This window comes from Panthera pardus, unplaced genomic scaffold, assembly GCF_024362965.1.
Source record: "Panthera pardus isolate Hobbes unplaced genomic scaffold, ASM2436296v1 HiC_scaffold_13, whole genome shotgun sequence".
NCBI lineage: Eukaryota > Metazoa > Chordata > Mammalia > Carnivora > Felidae > Panthera > Panthera pardus.
In genome coordinates, this window is record NW_026526688.1 from 35,885,766 (window position 1) to 35,901,756 (window position 15,991).

A 15,991-nucleotide genomic window follows, 5' to 3' on the forward strand; every position below is an offset into this window, starting at 1 on the left:
AACATTAAAAAAAAAATTTTTTTTAAATGATCATCTCGATAGAAAAAGCAATTGACAAAACCCAAGAGCCTTTCATGATAAAAACACTTCATAAACTAGGAATAAAATGGAACTTCCTCAATCTGAAAAAGGGCTTCTAAAAAAGCTCACAGAGGGGTGCCTGGGTGGCTCAGTCGGTTAAGAGTCCAACTTCGGCTCAGGTCATGATCTCACAGTTTACGGGTTCGAGCCCCGCATCAGCTCGGAGCCTGGAGCCTGCTTTGGATTCTGTGTCTCCCTCTCTCTCTCTGCCCCTCCCCTGCTCACTCTCCCTCCGTCTCTCAGAATAAATGAACACTGAAGGAAAAAAAAAACCTCACAGATAACATACTTAATGGTGAAAGAGTAGAAAAGAAACTGACTGAGCACTACTTTCAAAATATATTCAGGGTGCACCTGGGTGGCTCAGTTAGTTAAGCTTCCAACTTTGGCTCCAGTCATGATCTCCCAGTTCATGGGTTCAAGCCCTGCATGGGGCTCTCCACTGGCAGTGTGGAGTCTGTTTGTAATTCTCTCCCTCCCTCTCTCTCTCTCTCTCTCCCCCCTCCCTCCCTCTCCCCCACTCGCACTCTTGCTCTCAAAAATAAATAAACTTAAGTTTTAACACACACACGAAACCAGGAGTCAACCACTTCTCACCACCTCCACTGCTGCCATCTTCATGTCGCCACTGAGACTCCTGATTGGTCACCCCACTTCTATCCCTACCCTTTTAAAAGTCTCTCCTCCACGCAGCAATGGGAGGGATCGTTTTACAACTCAAGCCACATCATGTCACTCCAGCCACAAGTCCTGCACTTCACTCAAAGTAAAAGATAAAATCCTTACAGTAGCCTTTAAAGCCCTATACTGTCATTTCCTCCATCTTCTCCTTCCTCCCATCACTCTTTTACTTGCTCTGCTCTAGCCACCCTGGGTTTCCTGCCACTCTCTGAATGAGCCAGGCATATTTCTGTCTTTTAAAGGCCTTTATCCTAGCTGTCTCTCTGACAACAAGTCCTTTTGACCATATATTCACCTGGCTAAATCCCTCATCTCCTGCAAGTATTGGCACAAAGAAACTTGACCACTCTATTTAAAATTACAGCTCTCCAACCTACCCCATCCCACCCCTGGTACTCCCATCTCTCCTACCCTGTGTTCTTTTTCTTCCTTCCAAAGCTCTCAACACTTCCAGTACGCTCTACAATTCACTTACCTGACTACAATGTAAACTCCATGAGAAGAGGGATCTTTGTTATGTTAACTGATATATCTCAAGGCTCTGGTATGTAATTGGAGCTCAAATGCATATTGAATGAATCAATCAATTTATCAGATAAGCAAAGATTTATAAGCCTGATAACACCCAGTAGTTGTACACAGATGGTGAAAAAAATGAACTAACGTCTTCTAGAGGGTAATTTGTCAACGTACATTTAAGTATTTTTATTATAGAAATATTTATCAAGTTTCTATAATGTTCAGCCCTTTCATTAAGTGACTCCACTTCTAAGTACATAGCCTTAAAGACTCCGCGATGAACGCAGATTTAATCTATAAAATGAGATTTTGTGAAGCCATTACAAATTGTACGCATCTATATTTACTATAGTAAATGATTCACTATAGTAGCACATTTAAACAAAATCCAGGGTGTCAGTGTTTTTTTTTTTTTTAACTTTTTCTTAACGTTTATTTTTGAGAGAGGGAGAGAAAGAGAGCGCGCATGCACACACGAGTGGGGAATGGGCAGAGAGAGCGAGCAATACAGAATACAAAGCAGGCTCCAGGCTCTGAGCTTTCAGCACAGAGCTGGAAGCAGAGCTTGAACTCGTGAGCCATGAGATCACGACCTGAGCCAAAGTCACATGCTTAACGCTTAACCGACTGAGCCACCCAGGTACCTCAGGGTGTGAATGTTTTAAACCAAGCCTTCTTAACCAGAGCATTAAATACAATTCCTCCTCAAAGTACAGCAAGTAATACCTACCTCAGCAAGACTTATCAATAGAGCACATATATTCAGTACCCTTAATCAGTTCTACAATTTAAAACCCAAAGAGAACAATGGCCAATCTGTATTTGTTACCAGCTATTATTAAACTTTTCAGAAAATTGTTAGCTTGTTAAAAGTTGATCCCAACATTCACTCACATGACATCCAGCACTGAATCATTCCGAATGACCTTATGGGAGACATCAGCTAGCAGAAAAAGACCTCCATCTGTTCTTCGGATACTAGCTGCATAGCCTGGCCAGATCTGCAACCTGAAGGGACAGATGAGTTTTATCTTAGGGTTCTAAAAGGGCCACAGATACTTCCCTGCCCCACTTGAAACAAGTGAGTAAATACCATCCGCCTCCCTAATAACAATGGAAAAAGCACCACGAATCAAATTAAATCAACATCATTGTGAACTTACTAAAAAAACTAAATTGTGGAACAGATTTAACTGATAAATTGTATTCACAATCATAAAATACTGTTGAGATTTCTGTACTAAATATGGTAATCACAATGAAAAATTTCTTTCCAGAACATTCAAAAGTAAGGAAGAGAAAAACACCACTGACCTGTGCTGCTGTAGAACCATAGCACTTGTAGGGTCATAAAAGTTTCTCCCTACAAGCTTCATATCTAGAAGTTTCATTACCCTGAAATAAAGAGCAAAAATGGGTCTTCCAGAGAAGAATGAAAAAAAATTAAGCTCTATTACTCTTAGTTATATTTTCCTTTTGAAGCCTGAAATGCCAAAAACGTTGGTGTCCTTTGCACAATATAGCTTTTATGCTGAGAACACCCTTGCCAAACGAAAAAGAAAAATTATCAAAGCATTTATCCTGGAGTACATACAACTGACAACAGCTTGTCTTAGTTACTAGGTAACCAAAAACTGAGTTGATTTCCCAAGTTCCATTTACATTATTTTTCACAATTAACTAAAAAGAATGCAAGAGAGTCGATTTCTGTTTGTAAAGATCACTCTGGCATAGGAAGTTATGTTTGTCCTGGTAGTTCAGCTTATTAGTTAGAAATCAGGTTCTGTGTTTCATTTAAAAAGAGGTGGTGCAGGAATAAGTTTTATCAAAATTTGGATCTTATAAAAAGTTAAAAACATGAACTGTATCCAAAAATTCAAGGGACCTAGAAAAAATTCTTCCAGCAAAAATTTTTGTGCACTACCACTTTGAATAGCCCCGTCAGTAACACCATTAAATTACGCAATATAAACATCTACTTTTAAAGTTCCTGAATGATTCCAAGGAACCCATCCTGCTACTGACCTTCATTATACCCAAATCTGGCTAATCACTTGACATAATTTTTGAATAAGTTAGCCTCAATACCATCCATTTATTTATTAAATGTTTCCAAACTCATCCCTATAGGAACTGTGGTATATAATACCATCCAAGCTTCTTGAAGAGCACTGTTACAAACACAAGACTGTGATTAAAGAAAATAAGCTGTTTTCTCACCGACGGAAAACAACATTGTAGAAGGGAATGCACAAGTCAGAACAGGGCTCCAGGATCTTTGTCAATTGAATCTTAATGCTGATCTCTGCATCATCAGTTTTCCTTTGACTTTTTAACTCAAGGACCTAACAAATAAATATATGCAAGTAAAAAAAAAAAAAAATGACAAAACTACCAAGCCCTAATCTAATCAAATGTGTTCTAGAAAACACTAAAATATCTTAACTATATTTTCCACTTTCCCCTCACCTTGCTGTCCACACTGAACAAAATCATAGCATGACAACAAAGATTTAAGAAAGGATTTGGTAAGAGAAATGTAATGGAGAACTGACTAGCAACAGATCCCTTTCCATCTGAAATCTTAAACCATTTCCTATCACTGAGTTCACAGGCTTCAAACCACTCCTCTTATTTAAGAAGGGACTTCTTGGAGAACTCAGATGAAAAAGTGGCTTAGTTTGACATTTCGTTGTTATGGAGAAGTCTGTCTTCCCTCTAAGAATAGGCAAGAACAACTCAAACGTCAGGATGTCTATGACTTCCTACCACTCAAAACACCAGAACTCTCTTAGGTTTCATTCCAAAATACATTTCCTATTTGGTCTCACTTGTTTCTGAAGTTTAATAGGCAGATAGAGAATGGATCCATCAAAAGCAGTAACGTTGCCGGTGACAGCTTGATGGTCCTTCAGCATGCCAAACCTCATGCTTTTGCACTCCACATTGGGGCTAGAAAACAAAAAGGATTTTACTTCAATTTGCTCAAATGGCAGCCTTTACTAAATAGGTTTGTTAAGAACCAGTCACTTGTAACTACTGCTCCATCTAGTGGTCGTATGAAAAATTCAAATACAGTTTACCTGACTACAAAAGGAACTTCAACCCAAGAATACCTGCCCACAGAAAAAACAACCCACTACCCAAAGACAACTGCCTTAGCATGTCAGCATATGTTCTTCCAGATTTTAGACAAGACAGAAAACTTTTTCATTAAAGGACCTGATAGCAAATATTTTAGGTTTTACAGGCCACATGGTCTCTGGTATAGCTGCTCAACTTGACCAACACGTACCTAAACACCACAAATGGTATGTACACCAATGAGCCTGGTTATGTTCCAGTAAAACTTTATTATAAAATAGATGGTGGGGGGGCGCCTGGGTGGCTTGGTCGGTTAAGCGTCCGACTTCGGCTCAGGTCATCATCTCACGGTCCGTGAGTTCGAGCCCCGCATCGGGCTCTGTGCTGACAGCTCAGAGCCTGGAGCCTGTTTCAGATTCTGTGTCTCCCTCTCTCTCTGCCCCTCCCCTGTTCATGCTGTCTCTCTCTGTCTCAAAAATAAATAAACGTTAAAAAAATTAAAAAACAAAAAAACAAAAAAAACAAAACAGATGGTGGGCCAGATTTGCCCTGCAGGCCAGTCATAGTTTGCCAATCCCTGCTCTAGAACCTACAGAGATACACACTTTAAAAAGAACTTTTTAAAAACATGATTTTATGGGGTGCCTGGGTGGCTCAGTCAGTTGAGCACGTGACTCCTGATTTCCGCTCAGGTCATGAACCTGGGGTCATGGGATCCAGCCCCAAGTCTGGCTCCGCACTGAGCGTGAAACCTGCCTGGGATTCTCTCTCTTTCTGCCCCTCTCCCCCACTTGCACTCCAAAATTAACAAAAATAAATAAATAATAAAAAGATTTTACTCTTGTTTTTCACTTATGGCAATTTCTACACTTTATTGATTCATTGTCACAAATCTTACAGCTTTGAAAAGCTCCAGTAGCTACTTTGGTACAATGACTGTCCCATTTCATCTCAGTAACACACCATCTCTTCTCTAACTGCAAAATTTAAACAAATCTAAGGCTTAAAAGGGTGAAGTATGTTCAAGTACATGATGAAAGATTAAAAAATTGGGGGCTCCTGGGTGGCTCAGTCAGTTAAACGTCCAACTTCGGCTCAGGTCATGATCTCACAGTTCGTGAGTTCAAGACCTGCACTGGGCTCTGTGCTGACAGCTTGGTGCCTGGAGCCTGCTTCAGATTCTGTGTCTCCCTCCCTCTCTGCCCTTCTGCTGCTTGTGCTCTTTCTCTGTCTCTCAAAAAGAAATAAATGTTAAGGGGCGCCTGGGTGGCTCAGTAGGTTGAGCGACCGACTTCAGCTCAGGTCATGATCTCACAGCTCATGAGTTCGAGCCCTGCATCGGGCTCTGTGCTGTGCTGACAGCTCGGAGCCTGGAGCCTGGAGCCTGGAGCCTGGAGCCTGCTTCGGATTCTGTGTCTCCCGCTCTCTCTGCCCCTAACCCACTCGTATTCTGTCTCTGTCTCTCTCAAAAAGAAAATAAACATTAAGAAAAAATTTCAAGAAGAAAAAAAGAAACGTTAAATTTTTTAAATAAAAATAAAAACGTCAAGTGGTAATCGAACATAGCTGTCCCCAAAACTAAACACGCACATGCTAACATCACATTTCAAAAAGCTTCTCTAAAAAAAATTCATATACATGAAAGGCACTATGTCCTGAACACAACACTTAAAATTGTCTTTCTGGACTCCCTTCACATAATACAAGGAAGCCACAGGATGACCACTCCACTATAATACACCTTCTGAGTATCCTCTTCATGGCCTGGCATCCTCTTCATATTGCAGCTTCAAAGGTCCAGATCTACAATCTTAAAATTTATAAAATCCATGTCTTTTTCACTGTCAGTCAATGCAGAGACCTGTGAGGACTCATACTCATTTCTGCATCATGAACATTTGTCAATCCATTTCCACAGAGAGGGTTCTTTCCTCTTGTTAATGCTCATTCCTTTCCCTTACATTCCAGAGCAGGGACTACCCTCCCTTCTCAGGGGTTCAATTTTACCCTCTTTTTTTAGTTCCTTCTCTTCATCTGTAACGTGCTCAGCTTTAAAGCAATCATCCTGGTACTCTCTTTAATTATCATTCCATTTCTCATTCCTCTTACATACTTTTTAAATAAATGGCCAATTTAGTGGCTGTTTCCCATGGCCTATGCTCTCCTTGTTTTTGTTTTTTTTTTTTTAACGTTTATTTATTTTTGAGACAGAGAGAGACAGAGCATGAATGGGGGAGGGTCAGAGAGAGGGAGACACAGAATCCGAAGCAGGCTCCGGGCTCTGAGCTATCAGCACAGAACCCGACGCGGGGCTCGAACTCACGGACCGCGAGATCATGACCCAAGCTGAAGTCGGCCGCTTAACCGACTGAGCCACCCAGGTGCCCCAAGAAAGGGCTCCTTTGAATGAGGAGTAGGTGGTTGACTTTGGCCACAGGAAAAAAAGTTAACTGAATTTACTTTCAAGAGCACCCTTGTTGATTTCCTAGTAGCTTTGTTAGAGTTATGGAGAAAAAACTAGACTAAAAGAACCAAGGAGGGGCACCTGGGTGGCTCAGTTGGTTAAGCATCCGACTTCAGCTCAGGTCATGATCTCACAGTTTGTGAGTTCAAGCCCCCAGTCGGGCTCTTTGCTTTTAGCACAGAGCCTGCTTCAAATCTTCTGTCCTTCTCTCTCTGCCCTTCCCCAACTTGTTCTCTTTCTCTCTCTAAACAAACTAAATAAAACTTATTATTTATTTTTAAGGATAATAAAGGAGCCCGTCCTTTGGTCTTTATAATCTATCTTCAGGGTATTTCCTCCTAACTGTTCCTTTCTTCTCTCTTACACTCCACGTATTCCTCTTGTACCAATTAGCAGCTGTGCTTCAAAAATTCAGTCTTCCGTTTTCCTATTTTCTCCCCAAAAATACTCCAAAACACTCATTTTCACAATTCCAGCAATAACCTCCAGCTAATAAGTTTCCTGAGATTTTAAAAGAGAACACAAAGTAAAATGAATTCTTAATTTTTAAGAATGAGAAACCCTGAAGTTACGGACATAATATTAAAGTTATTCTCTCTGATTTTCTCACTTTTAGATTTTTTTAAATGTCTATTCATTTTTGAGAGAGAGAGTGTAAGTGGGGGAGGGGCAGAGAGAAAGGGGACAGAGGATCTGAAGCGGGCTCTGCGCTGACAGCAGCAAGCCCCATATGGGACTTAAACCCACGAACAGTGAGATTATAACCTGAGCCAAAGTCGGACACTCAAGTGACTGAGCCACCCAGGCACCCCTCACTCTCAGATTTTGTCGTAGACGGTCACTGGAGAGCCATGATGGTAGGAGACTTATTGCAAGGAGGATCTGCGTTTTGTGAGATGTGGGTCTCACGCCACTGGGGGAGAGGGGTCTCTCCTTAAGACAAGGAATACAAAATAATAGATACAAAATAAGTTAAAAGATTATGGAAGGGGTCTATGCAAGTAAAAGGCCCTGCACTTAAGCTTCATTAACTTCACAGAAAATCCACCTTACAGGCGCATAAAATGGTAAAACAAAAATAATAAAATCTGAAATGGTAACATAGCTGAATATAAATAATGTTAACCTTAAATTTAATGCAAAGACCAGAGTTTGTGCATTATTGTAGGCAGAAGTTCATTATGAAATACGCAGAAAAATACTGTTTTTCCAGGAAAACTATTTCATTAATGCTAAGAAGTGAATACAGAGAAAAAAAGCTGTGAATACCTGAAAGTCACATGATATTGATAGACTGCTTCATTATGACACTGTATTTTGATAAGATTCAATCCCAAAGATTGAGGTGTACCTTTTGATCCTTGCTTCACAAAAAGCTCTCTGAAAAATAAACAAAAGCATGCATATATACCCAAAACAAAAGTGCAAACCCATACCACAAGAAAATAAATAAAAAGAAATAAAAAAACATTGAGGGAAGTAATATTTTACACTTAGCTTACACAAGACACACAAAAGCAAGCTTTGAAGGCTAGAAGCTAAATTCTTAGCAATCTCTAATTAGAGAGGCAGGTTCACCTTCTTTGCTCCAGTAATATAAATGGAATAATCTAGGCCAGATAACTAAGAACACAAAAATTAGTTCCACTAAGATAAACTGCTGCAATATCTTTCCTAGATGACTTCCTTATCTTCAATGTGACAAAGAACTGCTGTGTCTGAATTGAGAAGAGAATGAAAAATCACTTGAATCACTCTCTGGTACATGCTATCTATACCATCAACCCATTTTACTTCGTTAGGAATTGTCCCACCTCTTGTCATTCCCCCCACTGGCAAAAAAAAAAAAACAAGAAACACAACAAACAACCCTCCAGTAGCTACCACCCACAAAGGAGCTTAGATACAACAGAAAACAGTGTTTACAATATTATGAGAAGGCCTCTCCCCACATCAATGCCAAGCAGAGAAGGCAGTGCTCCGGACTTACTTTCCCTTGTGTTCTACAGTCCCAAGTAGAGGGTGATCCAGAGAGTGTGGTGAGGATGGGGGCAGAGGTGGTGATGATGACAGCTGGGCAGGATCCCGAGAAGTCAAGCTGAGAGTAGCAGGAGCCTTGTATACTCCTCTGCCTATACCACCAGCTGCTCTTCCCAAAGGGAATAAAGACATATCCGAATTCCCTCTTCCAAGCATTCTGAAACATTGAAAAGAGAACAAATCAGGATTTTCTTGACCGTCTAAAACCCATCTAAATGATTCCTCCAAGTCTACATTCTTTTCCTGGAGGAGTCAGCAACAGGGACCCAACCTTGGGATTCTCTCCAGATCCAATACACCTACATGACTCATTTCGCTAATTTCTATTAACACTGACTCTCAGGGCCAACTTTCATGGCACAACTGAGGTGGAAGTTAGAATCAGCCAGGTTAAAGAACCACACAATCAGGTTAACTTAACAGAGCAAATGGAGTTGTAAACTGCTCAGTGGAGAACTACTTTTTACCCTTTTCTAATGACTGATTACATCAGTGGCTCCTAATTATTCTTGCAAAATATCCATTCTTTAATATAAAACCATGCATTGTTTATAAGATAATACAACCCTTTTCAGAGTTTCTCTCTGGATTTACAGAGCTATTTCATCTGAATTTGACACCTACCTGAGAAGGCAACTTTACCTACCTATTCCAACCAAAACAGGCCTCTGCCATCTTGTTATCCCCAGCTGCCAGCACTGAAGGATCCGGAAAAGTGGGATGGGGTTCTTCTTTGTCCTTGCGTACCATACTGGTAGACAAGCCTCGACCTAAAATGCCTCTACCTGAATGGAAGGGCCAAAACCCAACTATAACTGTGAGCTGACGATGTTTTAAAGTACAATTATTTTCCTGAAGATAAACTGTATGAATTTAAGAACAAAGCAACCATACAAACATACCACCACATTTTTTTTCAAATTAGTTTTTCACATACCTAATGGAGGCATTTCCCGTTTCAGAGGGGTCCGAGACACTGTTTCAAGGCCCAGTCCTCGGAACATGGAGACCAAATCCACACATTCCTATGAAAAGAGTAGAGTTATTCTAAGATATATTTCAAAAGTTATTCTAAGATGCAGAATGTATTTCATTTCTAAAATGAAATAACAGTGTTATTTCAATGACTGGAAGTGATGCACATTCTGTAATGCACATAGTGAAGTGTTTAAGAAGATGTAATAAAAATCATCTTTGAATTCTATACATGTTACAACCATAAAGGAAAAAATGCTTTATAAAAAAATTATAGGTATGTTTAATAAACCCTTTAAAAAATAAAACATTTATTTATTTATTTTGCAGGAGAGTGAACACGCATGGTGGGGGGAGGGGAGGGATGGGAGTGGGAGAGAGAATCCCAAGCAGACTCCATGCTCAGTATGGAGGCCAATTCAGGGCTTGATCCAATGACTTTGAGATCATGACTTGAGCCAAAATCCAGAGTCAGATGCTTAAGGGACTGAGCCACCCAGGCACCCCAATAAACACTTTTAATAAACACTTATAACTACATGTGACTATACATGACATTTATAACTATATCATATTAGACTGTCAAGTATATATACAGCTATAGCCCATGATTTGATGTATAGAGTAACAGAGTGCAATTCTTCTAGTTTATTTCCTATACACCCAAGGTAAGAGAAAACACATATACTAGTTAATGTATTTTCAGAAAAACTGGATCATTTAAAAGTATCTGAAGTTTGTGGGGTTTTTTTTAACAACCTCTAACAAAACTTGCTGTTTTCTTGCAGCAGTTTTGAAAGTTTACTGCTGTTACACCTGTTAGAGCTGCCACTTATAGACTCAAGCAAGTCATCTGAGTAAAAATACAACATAACATCATCAATTTTTCTTCCTACAGAATATTACATTTGACACTGTCAACTCTTAAAATTGTCATAACTGTTTATCAGCTTCTTCCTATATGTGCTAACTCCTTATTCTTTGAGATTTTTAAATTACAAATACCACTCTTAAAATTACTGTATAATTAAAAGATTAAGAATGCATATACATGCAAGAGTACACACATTAAAAGCAATGGCTGAAGATCTTTTTATTTAAGATTTGGGCAAGGAGCCTTCTGGAAAAACTTTCTTAACAATTATTACCTCAGAAGCAGGAGTGTCTGCTAATATCACAGAGCCCAACCCAGCATGAAAATCTAAACACTTAGAAAAGAACAACGAGCTATTATCTTTAAACTTGTCATTTGTGTGTATGCATTTATATGTATAGACACTAGGGAACTAAAGCATTTACCCAACTCTATTTAGCATTCTTTATGAGGCACTTTTTCTAAACTCTTGCAACTTTAGGATTTGAAACAGATGCCCGGCATGCAATTACTTGTTAAAGAAAAACCAACCCAACCCAACCAATCAACCAAAAAACCCCAACCATTTTTTTTTCATACAGGGCTTCAGTTTTCTAAGCACTTTGAAATCTCTTATTTCCTCTGATGATAAGCTGTATGCTGCTACCTCTGCATCCAGACATGGTCTTACCCTTTGTGCTGGCCCACTCCGTGGGCTTGGTTCCCCTGGCTTCCCAAATACATGGCCTCTGCCTGTAGATCCTGCCCTGCCCAGCGCTGAGTCCAAAGGTTTAGGAGCTTGTGGCCAAGAGCCAGGCATCCGTACACACTGAGATGGGTTCACAGAAGAGCCCCTGAAGGGTGGTTGGACAGGATCCATTGAACGGCTGCAGAGGACACTGGTGTCAATCCTATTCTGATAAATTACCTGCCAACATTTCATTTTATAAAGATTAAAGATTCCCAATTGTTTTCCTTTTCCTTCAAGACAAATTCACAAAGCATTAAAAACATAGTTGGGTTTTTTTTGTTTTAGAGAGAGAGCGCATGCACACAAAAGCCAGGGGTGGGGGAGGAAAGAGGGAGAATTTTAAGCAGGCTCCACGCTCAGTGAGGAGCCCAACGCAGCTCAATCCCACGATGCTGGGATCATGACCAGAGCTGAAATCAAGAGTCAAACTCTCAACTGACGGAGCCACCCAGATGCCCCGGAAATATAGTTTCTTTAGGTCAGACCAGTAATACAACCAGCCTCCTTCCTATATCATGTTCACTTCAAAAGCTCTATTTAGCCCAGAATATTTTGAATATTCTCCATCAGCAAGCCCTTAAAAGCCAAGCTCTCCTCAAAGGTACTTGTATTTTCTACCCAAACAGCCTCTCAGAGAACCCAGTCCTGCCAGTTAACTACCTATTGCACAAGGAAGCACTTTTATATATGGACAGGATTTTGGTTTATGAGCAAATTCACAGTTAACATAATCATACCACAAAATTATTCTGTCAGCAAATATTTACAGGTTTTGCTTTGTTTTTGGCCTCTCTTTTCTCTACTAGACTCGTAATTTTTTTCCCAGTCTACTTTCACATAAACTATTCCATCTCCCCCTTGATCTCCATAGTTGCTTCTCTGAATCTTTATCCAATTCTTCTCTATAAAACTCTTCTTTCAAACTCTACCAGAACTGAAGTCTCTAGGATGCGGACTCTTCTGCTTTGAGCTTGCAATACCTGTTGAGTCTCACGGATGACATTTAACACTCTTTTCTCACCCAGGTAACCAGGGATAAGACTCTTCCTGGCTCCTCAAATCTCAGGACCATCAGGCCTCTTCAAAATCACTTTATAATCTATAGAAGTCAGGACTCCTTCTTTAAAGAGCTTCCTTCATTGCCCTGATCCCTTAACTGACAAGGAAACCTCTTAACTTTTGCAAACTTGCCTTAAGTATTAGCTACAAAAAATCAGGCCATCCGCATACAGAAAAGACTGACAGAATTCCTAAGTCAATACTACAGATGGTTATAGTTCAGGATCTGGGAAGAAACAAACAAACAAAAACCACAAAACAAAAAAACAAACTTTTAATTTTTAACTAAACTATAAATGTAAAACTAAAATGGCAGGATATGCCTCCCTTCCTTAAAGGCTACAATAGTACTCCCCTTTAATTGTTTAAACTCCTTTTCAGTTGCCCTGGCCTCCTTGCTCACATCTTCCCAACAGCACCCAAAGAATGAGTTGTCTAACCAGCACACACTGAGAGGCGCTATAATACCTACCAATTACAGGATTTCTGGAATCCTCCTCATTCTCAGCCCTTCCCTCATCTCCATCATCACTTCTAGGGATTCAGGCTCCTCCTACAGTATGCCCTCCCTCAGTATGGACTTTTCTCCTTTGATTAGTGAGCAGAGAGCCGGTTGGTTAGAAGGCGCGATAGGGACGGGCCCCAGGTCAGGCCTATCTTCCCGACCTCTCCAGGTGGGAGCTCTGGGCTGGGGAACTATGACTTGGGGCCTAACCAGAAGGGAGGCCTGTGAAGGCGAATCCTACTCTCCCACCCCAGAACAAAGTCCTATTCCCAAAACCAATAGCTCTGTCGGGGTTCCCACTCCCCGTTTCCGTCTAAGTAACTTTCACGCTCTCCTCTGGCCACAAGCTTCCCACCTTTTCCAGTCCTACGTTCCTCCTACACACCCAGCCTCAAATAACGACTTCCCGCCCCCGCCCTGGCCCCGGCCCAGGCCCCGGCCCCACCGGGGACCCACAGCCCGTCCCGCCTGGGGTTGGGGGGTGGAGGGCGTAGAGTCCGCAGTGGGCCGAAAGGAACCCTCCCCGCCCCCACTTGCCACCTGGAGCTTGAGCGAAAGCCCACCTGGCCTGCATCGGGAGCAGCTGCGCCTCCCTGGCCTTCCAAACCTGCGTCCCGTCCGCTCACCAATCTCCAGCCGTCGCCCCACTCTGCTGGCCTTCAGGAGAACCCGGTGCTCAACGCCCCCGACACGCCGAAAGGCCCACATGCTCCAGACCAATTTCTGATCTTCTCGCGAGGCCTCAAGGGCTGAACCCATTGGCCAAACGACGTGCCACTCACATGATGCAGCCATCTCATTGGCTCGTCTCAGAAAAGAACCTCTCCCTTTCTAGCAGCTTCGTTCTACAGAAGGTTCATCACCAAAGAAGTGCTAGAAATGGGGGTCCGGAAGTTAGGGGTAAACCTAATTAAATGTGTTTTTTCTAAGCTCTAGACTCCGTTCTGTGGGCAACTCCTGTTAAAAAAATTTGTCCATAATGTAAATGACTTGCCCCATCCTTCTCAGTTAGAGGATATAGGAATATAGGTGGTGAATAAAGGGTAAACTTGAGTTTACATTCAAACTCAAGGTCACCTGATTATGTGATCTCTGTGCCTCGCTTTCTTTATATATAAGATAGAAATAAAAACATCCATTCACAGGGTTGTATGGAAATACATCATTAATGGGATGATGTATATAAATTACTTACCAGAAGATTGCCTGCAATAAATGTTGCTTACTATTATTATTTATGGATGTTTGAATCTGTTAGCCAAGAAAAGCTTTCTCCAAAGTATATAAAAGTATTGGTGGTTAATTTTGCAATTACAGAATATTTTCACCCAAAAAAATAAAGATTTTTCCCCCACTCCAAATATTTTGGCAAATAACTACACCCTTACGTAAACCCAGCTTTTCCAAGGTGGATGGGTTTAAGCTTCAAGAAACCTTGGCTGATGCTGCTGAGACATGCAAATACTCTGCATGAAATAGCACTAGAGAAGGCTTTTCTCTAATTTCATATTTCATAAACCTCAGATATTTCATACCTTGTTTTAATCCATACATTCAAGGAATCTCCTCTTTTTCTCAAATCATAATAGAGTTTGAAAATTATTGGAGCAGGAGGATTTACAAAGCAGGGATCTATCTGCAAGATACCCCTTTACTGTTTGTAGATATTATTTGTTTAACGTTGTAACGTTGTAAGTTCTTCTACCCTACTACCTTCCTGCCTTGCAATGTTAAAATGTTATGTTCTAATAACATATATAGTAGGCAGAATTTTGTTGCCCATGCAAACATTTAGTAGCAAGTGCACTCAAAAACAGTAATAAAAACTGTTTTGTAACCTTGGTAAAGTCCCAACTACCTGTCCTTCTGGGTACTTTCATCAAACTTCGCATGGAAGATTTATTCCATACCCAGGAAACAATATTTTAGGGGAAGGATTCAGCAGATCTTCACAACAACAATTCTCAGGTAATGTTCTGAAGCTGTCAGTTTGGGAACCTAAACCAAGAGCACCATTACTAAGGGTAATGGTAATATGTATTACAAAGGGCATATTTAGGGTTCCTTGTCATGCAAGAGTAGGTGGCCTCTGTACAGTGTTTCTAGCCAATCCATACATTATGAATACTACTTATTTCACCAAAGAAAAATCCATATAGTCTCAGTGTTGAGTGGACATAAAGATGGTTGAAGCTCTCTAAAGTGTGGACATCTGCTTAGAATCTTTCAAAAGCTAATCAACCTTTCCTGGAGTTTATACTCCCCATCAGGGTACTTCACTTGTTAATTAACCATACGTAGGATATCAATTAAAAATAGCACGCATACATCATACTGTCTTAAGTATTTAAAATTAAATTATCAACAATATTTTCATAAAACCAAATTCCATCTACTTAGCCCTGCCAGGCTCTAAAGCTCAGGATGAAGATGACCCTATAACTACCTGCAATCTGATTTTCCCAGGCAATCATGACTTCAAATACTCTGGCCTTTTGTCCTCATAACTACTTCCATTCTGACCACATTTCCAGAGTATTTTTGTTCAGAAAATATAGTCACCACAGCCACAGCATTGTCAAGGGCAGAAAATTACATTGCCTGTTGGGCCTAGAAACTACAGGGAGGATTTACTTGGAAGTAGACCTATGTCTGTAGTACCTCTGGGTTTCAGGTATAAGTAAATACAGATCCTCCCAGGAGAAATACAGCTTCAACCTGGCCTCAAATGTCCCATTAAAAAGTGTCAGTAAATATGAACTCACAAGAAAAATAGATACATACAAAACACATTTAGGGTCAATAAAATGAGTGAACAGTTCTTTTGTTATTTGCAATTTAAATCTAAAACACATATAAACACACACACACACACACACACGGCTCAATAAGAAGACAAAACAATCCAATAAAAAAGCAGGGGTCAAGTGATTTCAACTGATCTTTCACCAAAGATGATATACAAATGGCTAGTAAGCA

The 15,991-nt window shown here is 40.5% G+C and overlaps 1 protein-coding gene across 3 annotated transcripts in view; it reads right to left on the bottom strand.

The window, feature by feature from the left end:
• PIWIL2 (piwi like RNA-mediated gene silencing 2) overlaps window positions 1-14,498 on the bottom strand; it is a 74,591-nt gene extending 60,093 nt beyond the window's left edge. For 2 of the 3 annotated variants that reach the window (XM_053900960.1, XM_053900959.1), the window contains exons 1-9: window positions 11,389-14,498; window positions 9,807-9,894; window positions 9,516-9,654; window positions 8,820-9,026; window positions 8,099-8,209; window positions 4,113-4,233; window positions 3,502-3,626; window positions 2,596-2,676; window positions 2,176-2,289 (exon numbers count right to left, since the gene is read on the bottom strand). In XM_053900960.1, coding sequence (XP_053756935.1) covers window positions 2,176-2,289; window positions 2,596-2,676; window positions 3,502-3,626; window positions 4,113-4,233; window positions 8,099-8,209; window positions 8,820-9,026; window positions 9,516-9,654; window positions 9,807-9,894; window positions 11,389-11,640 — 1,238 coding nt within the window. In that variant the 5' untranslated portion in view covers window positions 11,641-14,498. The remainder of the gene's footprint in view (window positions 1-2,175; window positions 2,290-2,595; window positions 2,677-3,501; window positions 3,627-4,112; window positions 4,234-8,098; window positions 8,210-8,819; window positions 9,027-9,515; window positions 9,655-9,806; window positions 9,895-11,388) is intronic. The other variant, XM_053900961.1, reaches the window with a different exon arrangement.
• Between the last annotated feature and the right edge of the window lie 1,493 nt (window positions 14,499-15,991).